General features: G+C 59.9%; 1 protein-coding gene across 2 annotated transcripts in view; it reads right to left on the reverse strand.

Moving 5' to 3' along the window:
- Nucleotides 1–1,540: 1,540 nt before the first annotated feature.
- Lhpp (phospholysine phosphohistidine inorganic pyrophosphate phosphatase) overlaps nucleotides 1,541–20,113 on the reverse strand; it is a 95,836-nt gene continuing 77,263 nt past the window's right edge. Inside the window, exon 7 of one of the 2 annotated variants that reach the window (XM_005320754.5) lies at nucleotides 1,541–2,332. In XM_005320754.5, coding sequence (XP_005320811.2) covers nucleotides 2,236–2,332 — 97 coding nt within the window. In that variant the 3' untranslated portion in view covers nucleotides 1,541–2,235. Of the gene's footprint in view, nucleotides 2,333–14,058; nucleotides 15,904–20,113 lie in introns of those variants that run through there. The other variant, XM_040273833.2, reaches the window with a different exon arrangement.

The following is a 20,113-nucleotide window of genomic DNA, read 5'->3' on the forward strand; positions in this document are numbered from 1 at the left end:
CAGCCCCACGGGTGGTTGTTCTCTGCACCCCACTCCTGGGCAGCGACTTGAAAGAGGCTCAGCTGTTGGTAAGACAGACCAGCCTCCCTCCTCCAGAGGGCGCTGCCCGGGCTGCAAATTCCTACCGAGGAGAGCAGGCGAGGCAAGGCCCTGAGAATGAGAGAAGAGGAAACCCAAACTCCACAGAATGTGTTCACAGCGTGCTGCAAGCCCAGCCCACGCTCACCCTCCCGCTGCTGCCTCCTCCCACTCCGACAGGTGGCCATGGGGGCTCCAGCAGGCTGACTGCGGACTTTCCAACCAAAAGTACAAAGGCCCTCCTCAAATGCCAATGACACTGCCCTGGCCAGTGGCCTCTCATCTTGAAAAGACTCTGCCACCATCCTCTTTTTTTATTTTGAGAGAGAGAGAGAGAGAGAGAATTCCAATATTTATTTTTCAACTTTCGGCAGACACAACATCTTTGTTGGTATGTGGTGCTGAGGATCAAACCCGGGCCGCACGCATGCCAGGCGAGCGCCCTACCGCTTGAGCCACATCCCCTGCTCCAATGCCACCATCTTCTGATTCTGACTGAATGGTTGCCAGCCTGCTGGGCAAGGCCCTGGGCTCCCAGCTGCTGTGCCGGAGACTCGGGCTCCGGTTTCTAGTTGCTATGCTTGGTCACTGTCTGCCTTTGTCTAACGCAAGTCCTCTTATGGGGATCCCTGGCTTTCTCTTATTTGAAGTCATCTCCCGAGATTTATCACTGGCTTCTGAATTGATTGGGGGAGAAACAACAATCAAGTTACCCACTCAGCTTATTGATTTTGAAACCTGAAACTTAGTTTTAAGAGTGAATTTGTCCTGGAGGCTTTGTGGGGAGGCTTGCTCCCCTGGTCTGAACAGGGCTCTCTCCACCACCAGCCTCAGGCTGCTCTGAGTAAAGGCTGTGATTGAGATAATGAGTTTTCCTCAAAGATTCCTTGTTGACAGCCTGATCCCTAGTGGGTGGTCTTAGGGCCTTTAAAATTGGGGCCTAGTGGGTGGTCCTTAGGCCAATTGTGGGCATGGCCTTGGAAGGGATTATGGAATCCTGATCTCTCTAGCTTCCTTCCATGTGACCTCCTCGTGGTCCTGAACATGCTCCTGCCAAGATATTAAGAGGTCCTTACCAGAGCCTAGCTGATGCCAATAGTATGTCATTGAGGCTCCCAAACTGAGCTAAATAAACCTCTTTTCTTATAGAAAAGTAAGCCTGCCTCAGATATTCTATTGCAACAATGTAGAAGGAACTAATTTGGAAGGCATTACTAGAGTTTTCTCTGGCCTATCATCTCCCAAGTGTGGCTAAGGACAACTCACTGTCCCCTCTGAGCCTCAGTTTCCTCATCTGTTAAAGGAGTAAGAACAGGTGAAGGGTTTCATAGCAGCCTTTGCCCCTCTGACATTCAGTGGCTCCAGCTCAGGGCAGGACCAGGGATAGTGCATGAGACTCCACCCAGGCACCCACCCTCTCCCCACAGGGCTCTTTGTGGTAGTCAAAGCCTGAGTCAAAGGCTGCTATTCAAGGCCAAGTTTATTGAGCCGTTAGTTCATTCTGTCTAGTCTGGTCCAGAGTACCCTCTATGTATGCAACCTTAACCTCTGTAGTATGGTACCCTTCAAAGTGCCCCTGGGAGCTACCCCCAGCCTATCTGCAGTGTGACTTGCAGGTGGGGTGCCCAGCAGGCCTAGGCAGGCTGGTTCGGCTCTGAGCTGCTTGATGTGCCCAGGAGGCCCCTGTTTTTTCTCCAGGCTCCTCACTTGGCTGCAGAGAGCCTGGTGAAGGGGCAACATCCTCTACACCCAGCTAGGTGGAGCTCACTGCACTCAATGACCAGGTGTGAATGGTGCATGAATGAATCCAGGACAACCCCAGAGAGAGCCTCCAGCCCTGCTCAGAGGACTTTCACTCTCTGGAGGCCTGGCATGTCTGTCCCACCCGTTGGACATCACCAAGGCAGAGGCATGGCAGGGCCAGGCAGGCGAGCACATCATGTGGGTCATGAGCAAACCTCTGCCCAGGAGCCCAGGGAAGCATGGCTGAGGGGGGCTGAGGAACGGGCTGGTTGGCTGTGGTGCAGGAGCAAGGTAGCCCAGCAGGGCCTTCCCCTCAAAGAGGGCAGAGGGTGGGGCTGTCAGGGACTTGGGTGTCCTGAGTACTGGGGGAGGAGGGACAGTAATGGAAGGAGGCTGTGCCCTCCCTGAAGGCTGTCACTTGTCCGCATGCTGCAGCAGCAGGTCCACAGCCTCTGCAAGGTTGTCCACGTACCCGTCAGCCTTCACTTCTGGATGGTACTCATCACTGGGCCTGAAAACAGAGATAGACAGGTCAGTCTGATAGAATATTAGCCCATTTCTCATTATTATACCAAAATACCTGAGGCTAGGCCACTTTATAAACAGGTTTATTTAGTTCAATTTTGGAGGCTGAAAGCCCAAGACCAGGCCACTGCCTAGGCCTCTATTGAGGGACTGAAACAGATGGCATCATGGCAGGGCTCGGGCTTTCTAACAAGCCATTCTTGAAAACACAAACTCAGGGTCCCTCGGGAGCCACAGGAATCCTTCCTGAGCAGCACCCAGTGACCTCCTACTAAGCCGCACCTCTCACACTGCACCTGGGGAACAAGCCCCTTATCCAAACAGCAGTCAGTGGACCTCTCTGAAGCCCTGAAGCTGTACCTGGTGGACACAGAGAAACTGCCTTCTGGCCCCAAGTACAGGCCTAGCCTTACCCCAGGGGATCTCCTAGTACCCGTGGAGAGAGCATGGTACGTGTACACTCTGACCCAGTACTTGGGGCAGCCGGGTGATGGAGGACACGTGCTGTGGCCCCAGGGTGTCCGTGAGAGCCATGTACCATTTCAAGGTCATTCCTGCCAACAAAGGAGGTGCCCAGGCTCCTGGTAAAGTCACTCTCTGGCTGGGTTCTGGGGGCTGGAGCCCCCAGGAGATACCTGTTGACTAGATGTCCTGAGGCCTTGGTGAATGCCAACGAGGTACAGAGGCCCTGGGGCCCTGCCTGGGGCTTCGTGGATGATGGGCCACGGGCTGCATCCTAAAGTCAGGGGGCTGCAGGTACACGTAGGCTGGGGAAGAGGAGCCCCGGTCATAGGAGTACCTCTGGGTGTGCTCATCCCAGGGATCATGGGGAGCCCCAGTGGGTCTGTGGGCCACAGTAACATCCTGGTCACCTCCACGGTGCTCCTGGGCTCTTCCCTGGCCTCGCACACAGGAAAGTTCATGGATCTTGGCAGGAGGGGAGCCACCCCCATGCCAACCTCCTGTTACCAAGGGACTGCCACTGGGGTCACCCCAAGGCCTGACCGAGGGCCCAGGAAATCCTGGCCGCCACACCCCTGCAGACAACCCATCTTGGCCGGGAAGGAAGTGGTGAATTTGGTCTGACGACATCTAAAAGCCAGGTTTGCCTCTCAGAGGGTTTCTTTTCTGCAAAGGGCTTTACCCTAATGTGACCGTCATGAGTGAGGACACTTTTTTTCAAGACATTCAGCCCAGTGGCGTGGAGACCACCTTTTGGCAGGGAGAGGCCTCCTTAGGGACTGCTGAGGGCCCTGGACTTGGGTGGGGACCCTAGGAACAGATCCTGGAATGTGGACATCCCTTGTGACAGGGGAGGGTGCATCCCTTGACTGCCCAGGTCCCCGGGCCTCATTGGGCCAAGCCCTGTCCCTGCACCCTTCCAGGGACCCCACTTGCTCACCCACCCCCTTGTGTAGGTGGCCACTTTCCTCGGTGGCATGGCCCAAGTACAGCATTCACAGAGTAATCATGCCCATTTTTTCTGTACATCCTCCAGGGAAGAAGTAGTTACTCCCATCTTACAGGTGAAAATTGGCTCAGAGGTTCAAGGTTCAGCCGGGATGAGCAGAGCCAGGGCCTGATCCAGTTCTCTCTCTCACACTAGTGTTTTGGGAGCCAGAGCTGCCAAAAGCCTGCTGGGCATTCTTGGTCTCCCCAGAAAGGGCCCAGGAGTTGACAGCAACCAAAGCACAGGGGCCAGGGATAGGTGCTGGGCCAGTGGGTGTCACTCTGACCGTGTGTGTGTGGCCGCCTGCCAATCACAGGTCAACATGCCATGGAGGTGCCCCAAACCATGAGCCTGAGGGACAAGAAAAGGGGATCCATGTGCAGGGAGGGCCCTCATGACCACCCACTCCACCTGCAAGTCAACAAGATGCCTCACATGTAGGCACTGGTGAGGTAAGGGCAGGATTTTGTTGGTGCCAGCAAGACACAAGTCAGTGAAGATGGGAACTTCAGATTCCCCTTTTTCTATGTCAGTGCTGAAGTAAGTACTTGGCACTGCCAAAGGGTTTGTTTGGTGCGGCCACTCTGGAGAACTGAGGATACCCCCTGTCACCCTCCAGTTTTCCTAGGTATGTAAACAACACAAATGAGAATGTTCCAAGCAGCTTTAGTGGGAAAAGCCAGAAAGCAAGCATGGCATGAGTGTCCCTTGGTGGGAGGATGGAGAGGCTGGCGGGTCCACACGTCAGGGGCTTTCTCCCACCCAGGACCACTCAGCAATGGAGGAGTGTCAGATGCTGTGGCAACAGGAGCGAGGCTCCAGGAATACCAGCTGGGACGCCACAGGGGCAGCTCTGGACCCTGACATGAGAGGGGCAGCAGAGGGAGACATGCTCTTTGCCATGTATTTTCAACCTCAGAAGCTCACAAAGAAGCCACACCTGACTCGCAACTGGAGGAGTCCACAACCCCTGCTTCCGGGCAGGCCAGGGGCCGGGACGAATCCTGCCTGCAGCCTTATGTTCCTAAAGGGCTGTAGAAGGTAGGGAACACGCCACAGGGACCTAAGTAGCCGGCGGAGCTAACACAGTGTTCAGCTCCTACAGAGAAGGTTCTGGCCTCTCTACCATCCTGGCCTCTGGGCACAGTGCCTCCTTGGAGCACGCTCACCCTCAGCTGTGCCATGAAGGAAAGTCGCAGCCCCGTCCCCTACAGCCATGTGACATGGGAAAGCCCTTAGGCCTCTGCCTTGGTGTTCCTGACTCGAAGGTGCACACAGGGCTCCCCACAGGAGACGGGCCATCGCCCTCACGCTGGAAGGACAGCTTGCCAGTGTTCAGTGCACCACGGCGGTCACCGCAGGCTCGGCCAGCCTGTCTGGGGAGCATGCCAGGGGGCAAGGCCGGGCCTGGCCAGGGAAACGGAGCGGTAATTGGGCCTGTGTCTTCACTTGGGCACATGGGCTGGTGGGGACAGGCCAATAGATGGACACACGTGGACATGTGAAGTACAGGGAACACGGGGGCATGTCTGACCCCACCACAGCAGTGGATTGGAAGAGCCGGGAAGCTTGGATCAGGACCGCAGGGGAAGTCCCACTGGCCTGGAGCCCAGAAGGCCCTGTACCAGGACATGCCGCTGAGTGTGTCCACAGTGGCCAGGGGGTGCCCTCCAGTGCTCAGCCTCCTGCTACCCTCTGCACGCTGGGCATCACTGTTCCCTGTCCACCCCTTAGCCCCCACCGCCTCACCTCTGCTCTACCTCTGTGCCTGAGGCCAAGTCCTGTGTGGCTCTGGACGTGTGTGATCCGGCTGTCCTCCATGCCCCGGGGACCCGAGGGCCACTCCAAAACCCAGCTTACTGATATGTGTGGGGTGCCCCAGTCCCGACTCATGAGGGACTTGCCAGGGGCAGTGGAACAGCCAGGTGGCTATGGCCATGGGTGAGGGCACCTGCCCAGGGACCGATACCCCTGCCCCTGCCTCAGCTCCTGGATTCCCAGCCTTCCCCCGAGAACAGCGAGGTCAGTGAGTTACCCAAAGCAGAAGAAAATCTCTCCTGGCACACAACACCCTGGTCAGCACCCACAGACCTGGGGCGCCCCTCCTGACACCTTCACCCAGGGCCCAGGGCCAGGCTTGCCATCCAGGCAGATGAAGCCCACCTGAGAGGAAAGAGGACCCCCCACAAAATCAGACACTGCCAGGAGGCTCCCACCAGCCCGGGTTTGCACATGGCTCCGCACACGGCTCCTTCTGTTTAATTATGTATCATTTAAACTCAGACCCACTGAAAGCGCTGCGCTGGAGCGGCCGGGGGTCACACGCCCGCAGAATCATGGACCTGCACGTCTCCGGTACGTGACGCTGCCATGGGTCGCAGCTCTCTGGAGTCGGTCGGTGGGAGGCACTCACTCCAGGCTGCCTGCCCCGAAGCCTCAAGGCAGAGGACCCCACACCATGGCCGACCCTGTGACCTACAGGCCTCAAAGTTGTTCTTTACAGAAGCTGAAGCAAAACCCAACAGAGACGCTCCCACGACAGTGGAGAAGCAGGAAGGATAAAGAGCGCGGCCTGACTCCAGCAGCCCTGCCAGCACAGGCCAGCACAGGCCAGCACAGGCCAGCACAGGCCAGGACACGTGACCCAGGACGCAGCGGGAGGAAGGCAAGAGAGCAGGGCCCACAGGGAGCCCCTGGGGCCGAGGGACAGCGACACAGGGAGGGTGGGATGGGAGAAGCAGTCTGAGAAAGGAGAGGGGCCTACAAATGTAGGGGCTGGGGGGGAAACCGACGCACGGGAGGAGAGACGGCGGCCTCAGGTGTGTGCAGGCCACGTGTGTCTCACCCACTGTGACTTGGGCTGCCCCTTCCCCTGGACCCTGCAGGCTCAGCTGAGGCTTTGCTGGGAGCTCCCGTGGGGTCCTGCCTCTGCCCCGACCCAGGCCCCCAAGCAGGGTGGGCTCCCTGCTCTGGCCCCACAGATCATGTGGCCTGGGCCGGCATCTCCACCTGCCTGAGCCGCAGCCTCTGAACGTCTCAGCTGGGCTTGTGACTTGGCTCTCAGAAAGAAGTCAGGCGTGACTGAAAATAGGTCTGGTGTGGGCCCTGGACCTGGTGGGCCTTGGAGCCAGGGCCAGTCTCTGCCCTCTCAGGGTCACAGCCCAGCTCCACCCTCATGCTCATGGGCATGGCCAGTGCAGAGAGGAAAGAAAAGGGCTAGGTTCGGCGGGCGTTGGCGGGGGCTAGAGAGGGTTAGGGAAGCTTCCAGAGAAAAGGCATGTGAAGCCCAGAGCCCTGCTGCCCTCCACCTTCCTGCTGCTCCTCCCGAGGAGGCTGGAGACACAGGTCCCCGTGGAACCCCTCCCTAAGTGAGCTGGACGTGGCGGCCCTCGGGTCTAGCTGGCAGGTGGACGCCGGCAGATTCCCCAGGTGCCCTGTGGGCCACAGCAGCTTTCCTCCTCTCTGGTTCCCTTCCTCCGGGCAGCAGGCGGCTTTGGGTGCCCATGGCTGAGCCTGGGGCCCGAGTGCCTGCTTAGAGTGGACCGCCCTGCAAGCACCTCCTGCCTCCTTGCACAAGCTCCTTGGGCACGCTGCCCACTTGGAAGTAGAGGCTCAGAGCCGTGGAGGTGTGGGTGGCAGGACCAGAGGCTGCGAGACCTGGCACGATTGTCACCCTGCCCTGCCACCCGCCCAGGCCCTTGCAGGAGGGTGGGTCATCTTCTGTTCACACCTGCTCCCTTCCGCTCGCTCCTCTCTCTAGTCTGCCCTCTGCCCACTCTCTACAGCCAGAGAAGCCCACCAAAACGCTCACTTGCTCCTGCGAGTCCCTGGGCACAGTGCTCCTACTGTCAGCATCAGCCTGTTTCTCAACAGAGTAGGCAGGTCTGTTCTGACGGAGCCCCTGCACAGGCCAGCTTCAGTTGTCCCCTGCCCTCCCACACTCCTGCTCTGCCCTGGAGTGCTCCTGAAACCCCCTCCACCTGCAGGCTCCTGCTCAGCCCCAAGACCCCGCCCCTCGCCCCCATCTCTACTCAGCTCCCTCCCACAGGGAGTCACTCTCCTCTCTGCACAGAACTTGCCCTGCCCTGCGTCACGCCTGGATGCCACCCTGCTTCTTCACTGTGGGGCTGCCTGGCTGTGCTCCCTGCCCTCTGTGGTCCCCCGTGCAGGCCTGGCCCAGAGAAGGCACCCAGGAAGCTTCCACACACGCTGAACAACTGGCCCTTCCTCCCTCAGGCCCTGCAGGGAATGAGGGGGAGGCACAAGGGGGTCCTACATCCGGCTTCACAGCGGGGACCCTGCGCTGGCCCAGGGAAAATGGCTCAGACATCCCGAAAAGGAGCCCAGTAAGAGCCACCTCCAGCCCCCAACATGCGCCTCTTCCTGGCCCTGTCCTCTCCAGGAGGTGCTCTGGAGTGGCAGCGCTGCCCAGGCTCCCCCACATCTGCCCCTGAGGGCAGGGCAGGCCCAAGTTTCCACGACTAGAGACCAAGCAGCTGCCTACCCAAAGGGACACGTGCCCTGGTCCTGAGAGCTGTGGCAGAGCTGGCACCCCCACAGCGGCTAAGGCCAGGTCCTGGGGCTGCCCAGTGACAGTGAGTTCAGTGAACTGGGAACTGGCACTGAGAGGGCAATGCCAACTCTAGGCGGTGCTGACGGAGCTGGAGGAAAGGGACAGAGGCATCGATTCATGAGGCTGGTGACGAGGCTGGCAAAGGGCATCTCTGCATCGGATGCCCAGAGTTCAAGACTCCTGGGGCCTAACGTCAGAGCACGGCTTCTGCCCACGCAGGCGGGACGTGGCTGGAGGCCTGCCTCCTCCTGCCCACAATCCAAGCTGTTCCAAAGGCAAATTATGGGATGCCCTGTCAGTAGGCACATGCCCAGGGGCTTCCTGCTGCCCACCTGCTGGCCCAGAATGCACACCATCAGGACAGCAGCACCCGAGGCCCAGTGTGGCAGGTGGGGGCTCAGACGGCAAGTCCAGCCAGCAACCCTTGCCCAAAAGTCAGAGACCCTGTAGTGGGGTGGCAGTGACCTCAGATGACTGCTCCTGTCCCTCTGGTACCGTGGGCAGTGCAGGTCCCAGATGCTGGTGGGGCTCCATCCCACAGAGCCTATGTCTTTGTTCAGCCCGGGATCCCCGGGGCCTGTTACATTCGATGCCCAGTGGCTGAAGGCACACAGAGGGACTCTGCCCCATTCCCGCCCACAAGGAGGTTCCACAGAAACACGAGCCCAACTGCCCGGCATGAGGCCCTGCCTGGATGCTGTGGCCAGGCCCTGTGGTCATGGGCTCCAGCTTCTGCTGCCTGTCCTCCCTGAGGACACCTCAGCCCTCAGGCCTGTGTCCCCCGACTCCTGCCATGACCGCAGGGGGGCTTGTGGATTTGGAGGAACCCGAAGAACAGCTGCCTGTCAGGGGCAGGGCCACGTCATTCACCCCGGTCTGAGGGAGCGAGGCTGGTCAGCCTGCCCGTCCCTGCCCACCCAGCTCTCACTCTCAGGGACCTCGTGGCTGCTGTAAAATCACTTGGGAGAAAAACAAATACCACCCCCCGAGGCCTGAAAGAATCCTCATTGAGGGCACCTTGGAGGCCCATGGCTCCCTGGCCAGCAGGGACACCTTCTGCTGGCTGAGACCCCCCTTGGAGTCAGCCCTCCAGGGAGGGCAGGTGGCCAGACCACAGAGTCCTCTCCTGACACTTTGGCAGTACAGGAGTGGTGGCTAGGGTCAACCCCGGCCACCCTTTGAAGCACCCTGCAAGGAGTCTTGGTGCTGTCCCTGGAGACTGCACCCACCCTCCCACCTGGGTGAGCCAGACACCTATGGAGAGGGGACCTAAAGACAGGTGAGGGCATCGCAGGGGCCTGGCCAGGGTGTGGCTCCCAGGAAGCACTGTCTGTGAAAGACGGCCTGGGCGGTGGTGAGGGACCCAGGTCCCCCAACACCGTCCCTTGTCAGCTCTGACACACCTCCCTGGGCTTCACCTGGCTGCCTCCCCCTCCCTCCCAACTGTCCAGAAGGCCTGTGAAGTGGGTCAGCAGAGCTGAGAGTCGGGTGGGGACTCACCCCCCTGCATGTGCACTACAGGTGTGGGGCGGGCGTGCCACCAGAGGTAGGGGAGGCATGTGATCTATGTCTCCTGCCCACTGTCAGTGCTTCTTCAGGTCCCCTGGTGCTTTGAGCCTTATCTGGAACAGCTGGGGTGGGCACAGGGCTGGGCTAACTGAACTGCCTTTCCTTCATGCCCCAGCTGACCTGTCCCCCAGGAGTCTAGGAAAGCCCAGGAGTCTCTCCCAGCACGAGGAGGTGCTTGCTGGGCCAGGCCCAGAGGCTCTGAGCTCTGTTGGGTACACTGAGGCACGGGAAATATGTGCTCCAGGTCTCCCACATCCATAGGAGTCAGACTCATGGACATCAGGCCTGCTTGCTGCCCAGCCCAGAGCTGCCCAGCGCAGCAGGCAGGCCCTGGGATGTGCACGAAGCTTGCTGGCCAGCAGGCAGGCACACAGGCCATCGGTGACCACCTCGGCTCTGCCTGCACTGTGCAAGCTTTGGGAGGCATTCCACAGGCTCTGCACAGCACCCCATGTGGCGGTACCGTGACATACATGTTCTAGAGATGGGGAGATGGACCCATGCAGGGAAGGGACATGCCCGAGGTCGAAGTCACCAAGAGCAGAAGTGGCGTGTGCACCGTTCATCACACTCATCTGGCCCAGCCTCACTGTAGGACTTCTTCCTGGCCCACAGAATTACTCCACACCTTAGAGTTTCTGGGGGCTGGGGGGCCTGTGGGCAGGGGGCTTCTCACATCCAGCCACCCCAGGACAGAGGTGGGGTGCTGGGACACATCTGCCTGTGAGAGAGTGCTTGCCTGGGAAGCTGGCAAGGAACTGTGAGGGTCCCCAAGGGCTGCATGTGGCCTCCCCATGGCCACATGCCACACAGACATACTCCAATTCCTTCTTATCTACAGCCTGAGGGTCAGGACCAGGGGACCAGGCCTGAGCAAGGGCATGTTTTACCCAGGCAGGGCCACAGGTTCTCAGCTCCAGCCCAGAGAGGGAGGGCTTTCCCGCGTTATTTATGGGTGTAGTGAAGTTACACACAATGGTGGGATTCCTTGTTACGTATCTGTACACACACAGTACAACAGCGTAATCTGACCAGTACCACTCCTCAGCACCTCCCCCTGGAGAAGGAGGATTTTGCAGAGGACACTAGGCACCTACTGCTTGGGGCCACCGGTCCCCAGGGAGGAAATAGGGCCTATTTACAGTTGGTTCAGCCAGGTGCTGTCTTGCCAACTGGAGCCAACCCCACAGGGCCAGCTACTTCCTGCGAGGTCCTCATAGAACTGTGAGTGTGAGAACAGGGTCTTTTTTTTGGGGGGGGGTACTGGGGACTGAACCCAGAGACACATAACCATGGAGCCACATCCCCATCCCTTTTTATTTTTTATTTTGAGACAGGGTCTCATTCAGCTGCTTAGGGTCTCACTAAGTTGCTGAGGCTGGCTTGGCACTTGCGATTCTCCTGCCTCAGCCTCCGAGTTGACGGGACCACAGGTGTGCCCCTCTGCGCCCGGCTGGAGCAGTCTTTCCAGAGCACACTGGAAAGGACTGGATGTGCTGCCCTGCCCAAAGCTTTGGATATGTGGGACTCAATCCCCAAGGAACAAGTCACCTCCTCCAGAAAGTCCTTTTGCCCCCTTACTGAGGTGCCCACCCTGAGCTCTGTTGGGTACACTGGCCACCTGGCATCTGGGTGACCCATCACATGCCCATCACCATACCGCTGCCTGGCCTTGGGGCACAGGGCCCTGGTGCCCACCCTCTTGCATCTCCCTAGACCTCAGGCTCCAGTAAAAGGGGCACGGGTCCTCTGAATTTCTCAACCTCCTCAGAGAGCTGGCCTTGACCTCTGTGACCTTGAGCAACTGCCCACTCAGAGCATCTGTTTTCCCATCTATAAAACCAAGTGAAGAGCCCCACCAGGGCTCCAGCAGTCCGAGAGGGGACGTCAGCGTGGAGGTGTTTGGCTGGCCGTGGGTGGGGAGGAGTGGACGCGGAGGGTGCTGGGCCAGGGAACAGAGAGCCGGTGGGAACTGGATCCAAGGTGGGTGGACCGACATGGCTGGTGGGGATGGGAAGGGCCGGATGGAGGACCGGGCCTGGGCTGGCCGGGTCTCATGGTGGGCTCCGGTGTGGGGAAGGGGGGCTCCTGGCTGCACGGGGAACACCTGGGCTCACTGAGCAGACACCACCTGTGGAGGCGGTGGCGCACGGGGGCTCTCCCCAGGGGATCTTGCTAGAACCTGACAGGCTCCCGCGAACGGGCGCCACACTCCTGCAGGCAGCGAGGTCCAGATCCTACAGCCAGCAGGTGGCTGTGCCGGGGGACAAGGGGCTGTGGAGAGAGAAGGGGCAGCCACTGGGTGCTGGTTCCATTTGTGCCCTAAGCTGCCTTCAGGCCCACTTCTTCGAGTCACAGGGTGCCGTTTGTGACGTTATTTGTAATGGTGACGGTCCCTGAGACCAGCCTGCCCCAGGCCTTTGGTTTTCACAGCAGCCCAGGAGGCAGATGCCACCACCCCCACCTGACAGCTGACAAACAGAGGCTCAGAGAGGGAGAGGAGCCTGCCCAGGGTCACAGAACTGGTGCTGGGGGTCCGTCTGCCTCCCCACCTGGCCTCAGAAGCACTTGCAGACTGATCTAGACCCATGGGAGCTGGGGTCTGGGCTAGCGGGCAGTGGGTAGAGGTCACCCAAGAGGTTCACGCTGGCAGAGAGGCGGATGGGTGAGGCTGAGCAGCTGACACCAAGCAGGAGCCTCTGACAGCTGTTCATAATATTTTGATAAAAACACACTGAGCACCTGGTGTGTGTTTGGATTAAGAAGTGCTGCCGAGCCCTGTGCAAAGTGCACGCCCATGGGAAGCCTTGGCCCCTGGAAGCCCACGTGTGCCTCCACCCAGGGGCACATGGCAGGATGCTCCTGCAAGCCTCCCCAGAAATCCACCCAACTCCCGTTCCTTCGGCCAGATTGCTCAGGGGTGGGCAGGCCCCCAGGCACTGTCTGTTCAGCAGACTGGAGCTCCCACACCCAGGCGTGGAATTCTCATGAGGAGGCCTAGGAGGGGGCCTAGGAGGGGGCAAGGGTACCAAGAACCGCACAGGCCCCTCTGATGCTCAGTGCAGCCTCCCTTACCCTGGGGTGGCAGGGAGTTGTGCAGCTCCACTGAAGGCCTGGTGCCATCCACTGACGCTGGCAGAGGCGGGTGGCTGGCCAGGGGATCCTGGTGGCAGATGGCCCGAAGCTTGCTTTCCCATGGGGTCAGCCTGCATCAACACCCCCTTCACAGGTGAAGACCCCACGAGCATGGGTCAGGGACTTGCCGGAGCTCAAATGGTACAGCAGCGCCTGCACCCAGAGGCCCGCCCTGTTGGTCTGCTTGGGATGAAGGCCTCCCCCAGGAGAGTCCCCTACTCCAAGGCATCCCTGTGGGCGGGCCAGGCTGCCCTCCCAGGCGCTGTTCAGAGCTCACCACGGCACCTCCGAGGCTCAGAAATGGCGTTTCCTTCACTCAAGGCTCTGCAGGGACCCACGTGGACTTTTGGTTGCAAAGTCCCCCTGAATGCTCCTTTGAAAGGGCCAGACAGGCCCTCACAGAGGAGGTCCCCAGGTCCACCACTGCACCCTGCCCAGCGGTCAGGGAGGAAGAGGCTGGCCATGCCGAGAGCCCGGGACCTCTGGGGCACCCAGAGCTCCCAGGGGCCGGTGGTGGTGCCAGACAGTGGGGCAGGCTCTCTGGGAAAATGCTCAGCAACATCAGGAAAACAACAACAGGAAAACCCACGAGCACCGCAGACCCAGCAGTTCCCCGGCTGGTCCCACCCACAACCCGGAGAAAAGAAGCTTATATCCACCAGGACCTTCTGCTCAGCTGTTCCCGAAGACCCTGGACTGGAAACCACCCAAGTGTCCACCAAGAGCATTCATGTCCACAATTCTAGTCGTACATCAGTGACGCCGGCCACCAAGAACAAAGCAGATGAAATAAGTGAGGAGAGGCCAAGCTGGGCGCACACCGCAGAGCCACGACAGCAAGCTTGAGGTCCAGTGCGGCTCTCTGCAAGGGTGTTGACGGGGAGGACCTGGGCAGTGCTCACGTGCCTCTGGGTGGCTGGAAAGGTGTACTCGTGTGCAAAACTCATCAGACTGATGCACACACAGACTCACGCATTTTGCCATATGCAAGTTAGCCTCAATTAATAATTATTTTTATTTTAAGAAGTGCCCCAGGTAGCTTTGAAGAACACATAGTAATATTTTTAGTAGGACAGATCCAGAGGAACTCAGAGAGGTGGCCTAGAACCACAGTAGAGGCCTGGGAATTTCAGCCACAAAACTAGAGCTTTGAGTTCCCTGGCAGCCAAGGCAAAGAGGGAAACCCTGTAGGTTACATGGAAGCAGATGACTGTTTAGGAGGGACATTCTTCTCAGCAGCCCAGACCAATGAAAATGTTGCTTGGGAAGAAGCTGTGGCAGTGGAGGCTCCGCAGGCGCTCTGCAAAAGCTCAAAACCTATTCTTCCCAAAGAGCAGACCCCTCGCTGTCCCCTGTGTATGCAAACCTAGAGGGGCCTGTTATGAGGCTCTGGGGGCTTCTGGGCTGGGCTGGCTGGGGCTGCATCACTGGCCTCCGACCTGGCAGTGACGGTCCCTCGACAGTTCGCCCAGCCGTTTCCATGCCAGCTGCCCCTTCCCCTGGTTCAGAGACTCTGGAGTCTACACCCACAAAGCCAGGGCTGCACCAGTGGACCTCCGTCTCCCCCTCTGGGGTGTGCAGCCCCACAGGGGCCACCAGGACAGAGCGGGGTGGTGGTCTGGTGGCGAGCACAGGCCAGCTGGCAAAGGCCCGGGACCCGAGTGCACTTTCAGAGCCTGTGATTAATGAGGCGGTTGCGGGTTCCGTTCCAAGACTGCACAGTCCCTGTCTCTGAGCGGCCTCTGGGGTGGGGTGGGCTGGTCCCTCCTCCCCCTCGGTGTCCTCATTCCCCCAGCAGGGCCTGGCCAGCGTGGAGAAAGGGGCAAGGGTGCTGTCTCCAGGGCCTCCCCCTACCCAGCCTCATGCTGAGAGGTCACTCGGGGCCTCTGGTGCAGGGGGACAGGAGGCCCTCAGGTGGGAGCCGAGGAGGCAGGCCCAGCCCCAGCCCAGGCAACGAGACAGTGAGACGTCTGAACGTCGCCTGAGAGCTGACGCGCTCCACTGGGGGGTCCTGGGTAGCTGCCCTGCACTGACAGTAATCCGCAGTCTCCAGGGTTAATGCAGGGCCAACTCGTGGCCCTCTTGTGATGTGGCTTCCACCAGAGCTGCGGGCCTGGCTGCCCACCTCGTCGTGTGCAGAGAGGCAACCGTGGTCCTCAGGACATGGGCAGTGGGCCTGGGGGTAGAGCCCTGCACATGGTCTGGACTCCACGGTGCCTCCAGGGGCTGAGTAAGACGACGATGTCACGCCACAGTGGAGGGACAGGCTCACCCCTGTCCTGGGGGGCGAGATTGGCAGGGGCAGCCAGTGGGGCCACACCTCCTGCCCTCCTGTTCCCAGAGCGACAGCCCACGGTCAACGTGGAGGCCATGAGAGAGTCCCACTCTTCAACCCCAGAGCTGGCGTCTTGCCTAAGGTTGACTGTTCAGAGGTCTCCTGCCGAGCGTGCCACGTGGAAGGTCCCCAGTAAGTCACGGTCAAATCTCAGGAACTAACTGGGATGTTCATGACCACACCACTGGCAACGGAAAAGGAGAAGTCGGTGCTCGCCAGAGAGGGGGACGTCTGGGCGGGTGTCTCTGCTCCATGAAACACTGCGCAGCTGTGGACGATGGTCACGATGTGGGAAGGAGACGAGTTAAATGTGCGCAGAGATGAAGGAACCGACAACTCTTCAAAGGGGTGGGGTAACAGGGAGAACTTTTTCTGTCTCGATTTCCTTGGAGATGGCGGGATGCCGTCTTCAGAATGTACACCATGGTAACAGCCGTGTTCCCGGTTCCTTCGAGCCCCTTGAATGAGGCTGAGAAGTGGAGGTTATTCTCTGGCCTAGAGCACAAGAGCCAGACTCAGTATGGGGCAGGTAACCCCTCCTGGATCTAGTGGCCTAACACTGGAGGGATAGTCCCTGGGACCCAAGAGCTGGCTGGGCCTGGCAGATGCCACCTGCTCTGCAGGCCATATCCGTTCCCTACAGAGTGGGGGCCAGCCCAGGTCAGTCGAGGTGGCCTTGGGCCCACAATAAACCATGTCACATACACACCACCTGGGCCCTGGCCTAGCCACTGGGAGGGAAAATGAGCCCCAACCCGACAGGACTGGGGCAACCAGGCCCAGCGAGGGCAGAGGCTGGCGGGGGCTAAAGCTGACAGGGCAGGAGCTCCTGGCCCTGGCAGAGAGCCGTCCCCCCCACTCACAGGGTGGCAGAGCCCGAGAGAAGAGGCCCCCTTGGTCCCCATCCCAGGACTCTCTCCTGCCTGCACGGACACAAGGCCAGGGCCAGGGAGGAGGGCCTGCTCAGGGCCTCTCCCTGTGGGAGACTGAGGCAGCCCTGCAGGGAACCGTCGACTCACTGGGCCTCCTCCGCCCTGGGCTCCCCGAGAAGCCGGCCAAGCCACCTCATCAGTCACGGGCCCGTCAGCTGCCTCGTAAATCATCAGAGCAGCCTGCTGGGGGCCCTTCATCCCGGCCCTGGGGGACGCCAGCCTGCCGGGGCGGTGTGCCCCACACTGCGCCAATTGTGCCTGCAGGGACCCCGTCCAAGCTGCCCTGGCTCCTGGCAGGCCACCGCGCCCTGGGCGGTTCCTAACGGAATCTCTTCTCCTCCCTGGCCAGGAAGCTGCGCTGCTCTTTGGACCAGCTTCGACCCTCCTCAGGCCCTGCTGCTGCCCGCCAGTCCTGGGGAGCATAACCAGCCCCGACACCCTGCCTGCGACAGAGAGGCTGCAAGTGGCTGCAGTGGCGCCTGGGGTGGGGCGGGGCAGTCAGGCTCGGTGGCTCTGGTGGGGGAGGATGAGAGAAGGGGAACCTGCAGCCCAGGCCTTCCTGAGTCCGGGACACCACGGCGTGTGTAGACCACCCAGACACAGGGTGCCGCACACCTACACACGGTCCCCTGCATTTTCTCCACCCCACTCCCCACCACCGACCCCTGGTCTCCTCGGGAGAGCTCAGCTCCAGCCATCAGCTCATGTCTGGGGTGTGCTGGGTTCAAGAATGCCCAGGGCCCAGGTGGGTGATGTGGGATGAAGGCCCGGGGAGGAGGTGCCTCTGCCAGGCTATAGGAAGAGAGGCCACCCCACCCTCAGCCTGGTCACCAACCAGGACTTCTCTGTGCTAGCAACTGAGGCTGGTGCCCATCTCCCCTCACTGTGTCACTGGCCCTGAAAACTGGTTTCCTGTATAGTTTTACTTGGTTATTTTCCATGTGAACTGAGTGCTGACCTGTCTAGTGTGTTACAAGGTGGAGACAGGGAGGGAGGGCAGCAGATGAAACTGCTGACATCTTAAATCGTCCCCAACAGTTCCTCGGGACCCTGGGAAGTGTTGTGAGCACTCCGTTGTGAGGCCCAAGATCAGAGAGAGATGACAGGCTGCTTCTCACATTTGGAGGCTCAGTGGAATCCCGTGGGAGCTCAGATCCAGGCGCATGCTGCTGTCTACCTGTGGGATGCAGCTAAAGCAGGGCTGAGAGGGAAGTTCATAGCACCAAATGCTTGACAAGAAGAAAGGTCTCAGAGCGAGCACCTATGCTCCCACCTCAGGAAGCCAGGAGGGCAGGGCTGGGCACGTCACTCAGGGTGGCCAGGGCTGGGCATGTCACTCAGGGTGGAGCACTGACTTAGTGTGAGTGTGGCCCCGACTTTCATCCTCAGCACCCCAATAAAAAGAAAAAAGAAACTAGGAGAGCAAAATGATCCTAAATAGTGGAGGAAGGAAATAATAGAGTGCTGAGAGCCACAGCCGAGTAGGAATGCCACATGGCACTTTTGGTTGGAAGGTGACCCAGCAAGCCATGGAGACGATATGATTGTTAAGATGCACATTCAGTTGGAGATTAGACCCATGCTGTCCGCCTCGGCCTGCTACTTTGGAGCTCCCATTGGTCGGGGAAGTGCAGTCGGAGGGAATTCCGGAGGAGGGATGGCCGGTTGGTGTGGTGTGTCCCGGGAGAAGGCTGCATACGTGGCGGGAGTTTTGGAAATAAAGTTTGTTTCTGCTTGAGTGGCTCTCCCTGGGGCTGTCCCAGCCGGCACCTGTGAATGCCCGCCGCCCCACGCTGGGCTGGGTTTTGCCTTTCCTCCTGGGACCCCCTTCTTCCCCACGAGGCACTTCTGAGCCCACCAGCATCTCACATGCCATCATCTCCCTCACCCCCACTCCCCTCTACTTGACCAGCCTGGACCCCGACACGGCACCAACACCACCCACCGCGCCTGAGGAGGACGGCTGTGTCCCCACATAGACCCAGGCCACGGGAAGTCCTCGTGCCGGGGGCAGGCAGAAGCTTCACAGAGGAATGGTCACCTTGGGCCTCGAGGTGGGACAGAGAGCCTGCTGCCTGAGAAGGAGGCTGTGACCACACTTACTAATGGCCAGGGTCCCCTCTCTTGTGTTCCAGGCACAGCCAGAGCTGGGCGCCCATTCTGGCCTGCACTGGGGCACTTTTTGATCAGGTCTTGGTTTGTGGACAGGAAGCGGTCATAACCTTCCATGGGTCCCAGAGCAGGCCGGCAGCAGTGCTGGATCTTGGGCCACACAGGTTCAGTCCCAATCTGGGGGACACGTGCTGACTGGGGTCATGGGAGGCTCCAACAGGGGAACCGAGTCCCCTAATAGGGTCCCTGCGTGGCCATCTGGGGGCAGTAGAGGGGCTCACCGTGGATCACCAGTGCCTGACTTGGATCTCAGTTCTGAATTTCGGGTCGGGAAGGGCTCTTGGCCCCACCAGTGCCCTCCACTCCGGGAGAAGCCGGCCAAGTCCAGAAGCCTCACGGCGCGCCCTCCCGCCTCAGGGACCTCTAGGTGCATAAACACAGAGGGTCATTAATGGAGCCAGACTTAGAGTGTCCCAGGCATGAGGAGCGACAATCGCGGCCTCATCAAAGCCAACGCTTGTTCCGCATCCCCACCCCGAACGCTGCCAGTCCTCGTCCCCACGCTTGGTTTCATGTGTCTGTGAAAGGACAGAGACAGACACAGACGGGGACAGAGAGGCAGAGTGACAGAGGGGAGGGGGAGGGAGGCAGCGGCAGGGGCAGCGCCTGGGAAGGACGCGAGGTTCACACGGAAAAGGTGGAGCAGAGGCTGCAGGGCCAGGGCCATCGCTCACCTAGTTTTCTAGGGGGGTGCGGTGTGCGGAGGGATTTTCCTGAAAGGACGTGGCCTGAAGACATGCAGTCTACCACTGGAGTTGGCAGGCAGACAGGTCACAAGGCCACCCGCGGCCAGCGGGGCTGAAGCTGAGGAAGAAGGCGCTCATTCAGAGCCCGCCGCTCCCGGGCCTCCAGCCCCAGCAGGGCCAGCCCCAGCCCTGCAGCCAGGGGTCCCACCGAGGCAGGCCAAAGAGCCCATCCCAGGGTGGGCGGGAAAGGAGGCACAGGGACGGGAATCAGGAAGACAGTTAAGGCTAGGGTTGCAGGGAGCCCTCCAGCACCCTGACCTGTCCATGCAGCTGGCTCCTGTCTCACACAAATGAGTGCCTGGCTCCTGCCTGCTCCCATGTGGCCACAGCTCCTGCCTACTCCCACGCGGCCACAGCCCCTGCCTTTGAAGGTAGCTCACACCTGGAACGGCAGGACAGTTCCATTCCACAGCTGGCAGCTCGTGCCTGGAGCAGATAAGAAATTAGGACCTGGGGTGCATGCTCTAAGTGGACAGAGGCTCTGTCCATCAAGCCATGAACATGGCTGCACTGAGCAGGTGCCATCTTTAAACCATGGGCGGCTGTAGGTGGGCTGTTTCATGTGGATGGCCCCATGGTCCTCTGTAAACCTTGCAGTGGCAGGAAAAAGGCTCTGGTCTAGGCTGGCCAGAGTGTTGGTCGGGCGGGGGGAGGGGGGCGATCCATGAGATACTGCAGAGGACTCATCAGCTGCCCCGCCAGGGAGAAGCCTGGTTTACGGACACTCCACCGCGCAGGGCTGGTAACTCAGCCGGTCTGGCTTTCCCTAACCTTTGTTCTTCCTTCCCTGGACATTGTGTAGCGGTGCCCTGGCCCGCTGTGCAGGGTGGCCACTGGCCCTCCCCAGGGCCTTGC

This window comes from Ictidomys tridecemlineatus, chromosome 1 (genome assembly GCF_052094955.1).
Source record: "Ictidomys tridecemlineatus isolate mIctTri1 chromosome 1, mIctTri1.hap1, whole genome shotgun sequence".
Taxonomy (NCBI): Eukaryota; Metazoa; Chordata; class Mammalia; order Rodentia; family Sciuridae; genus Ictidomys; species Ictidomys tridecemlineatus.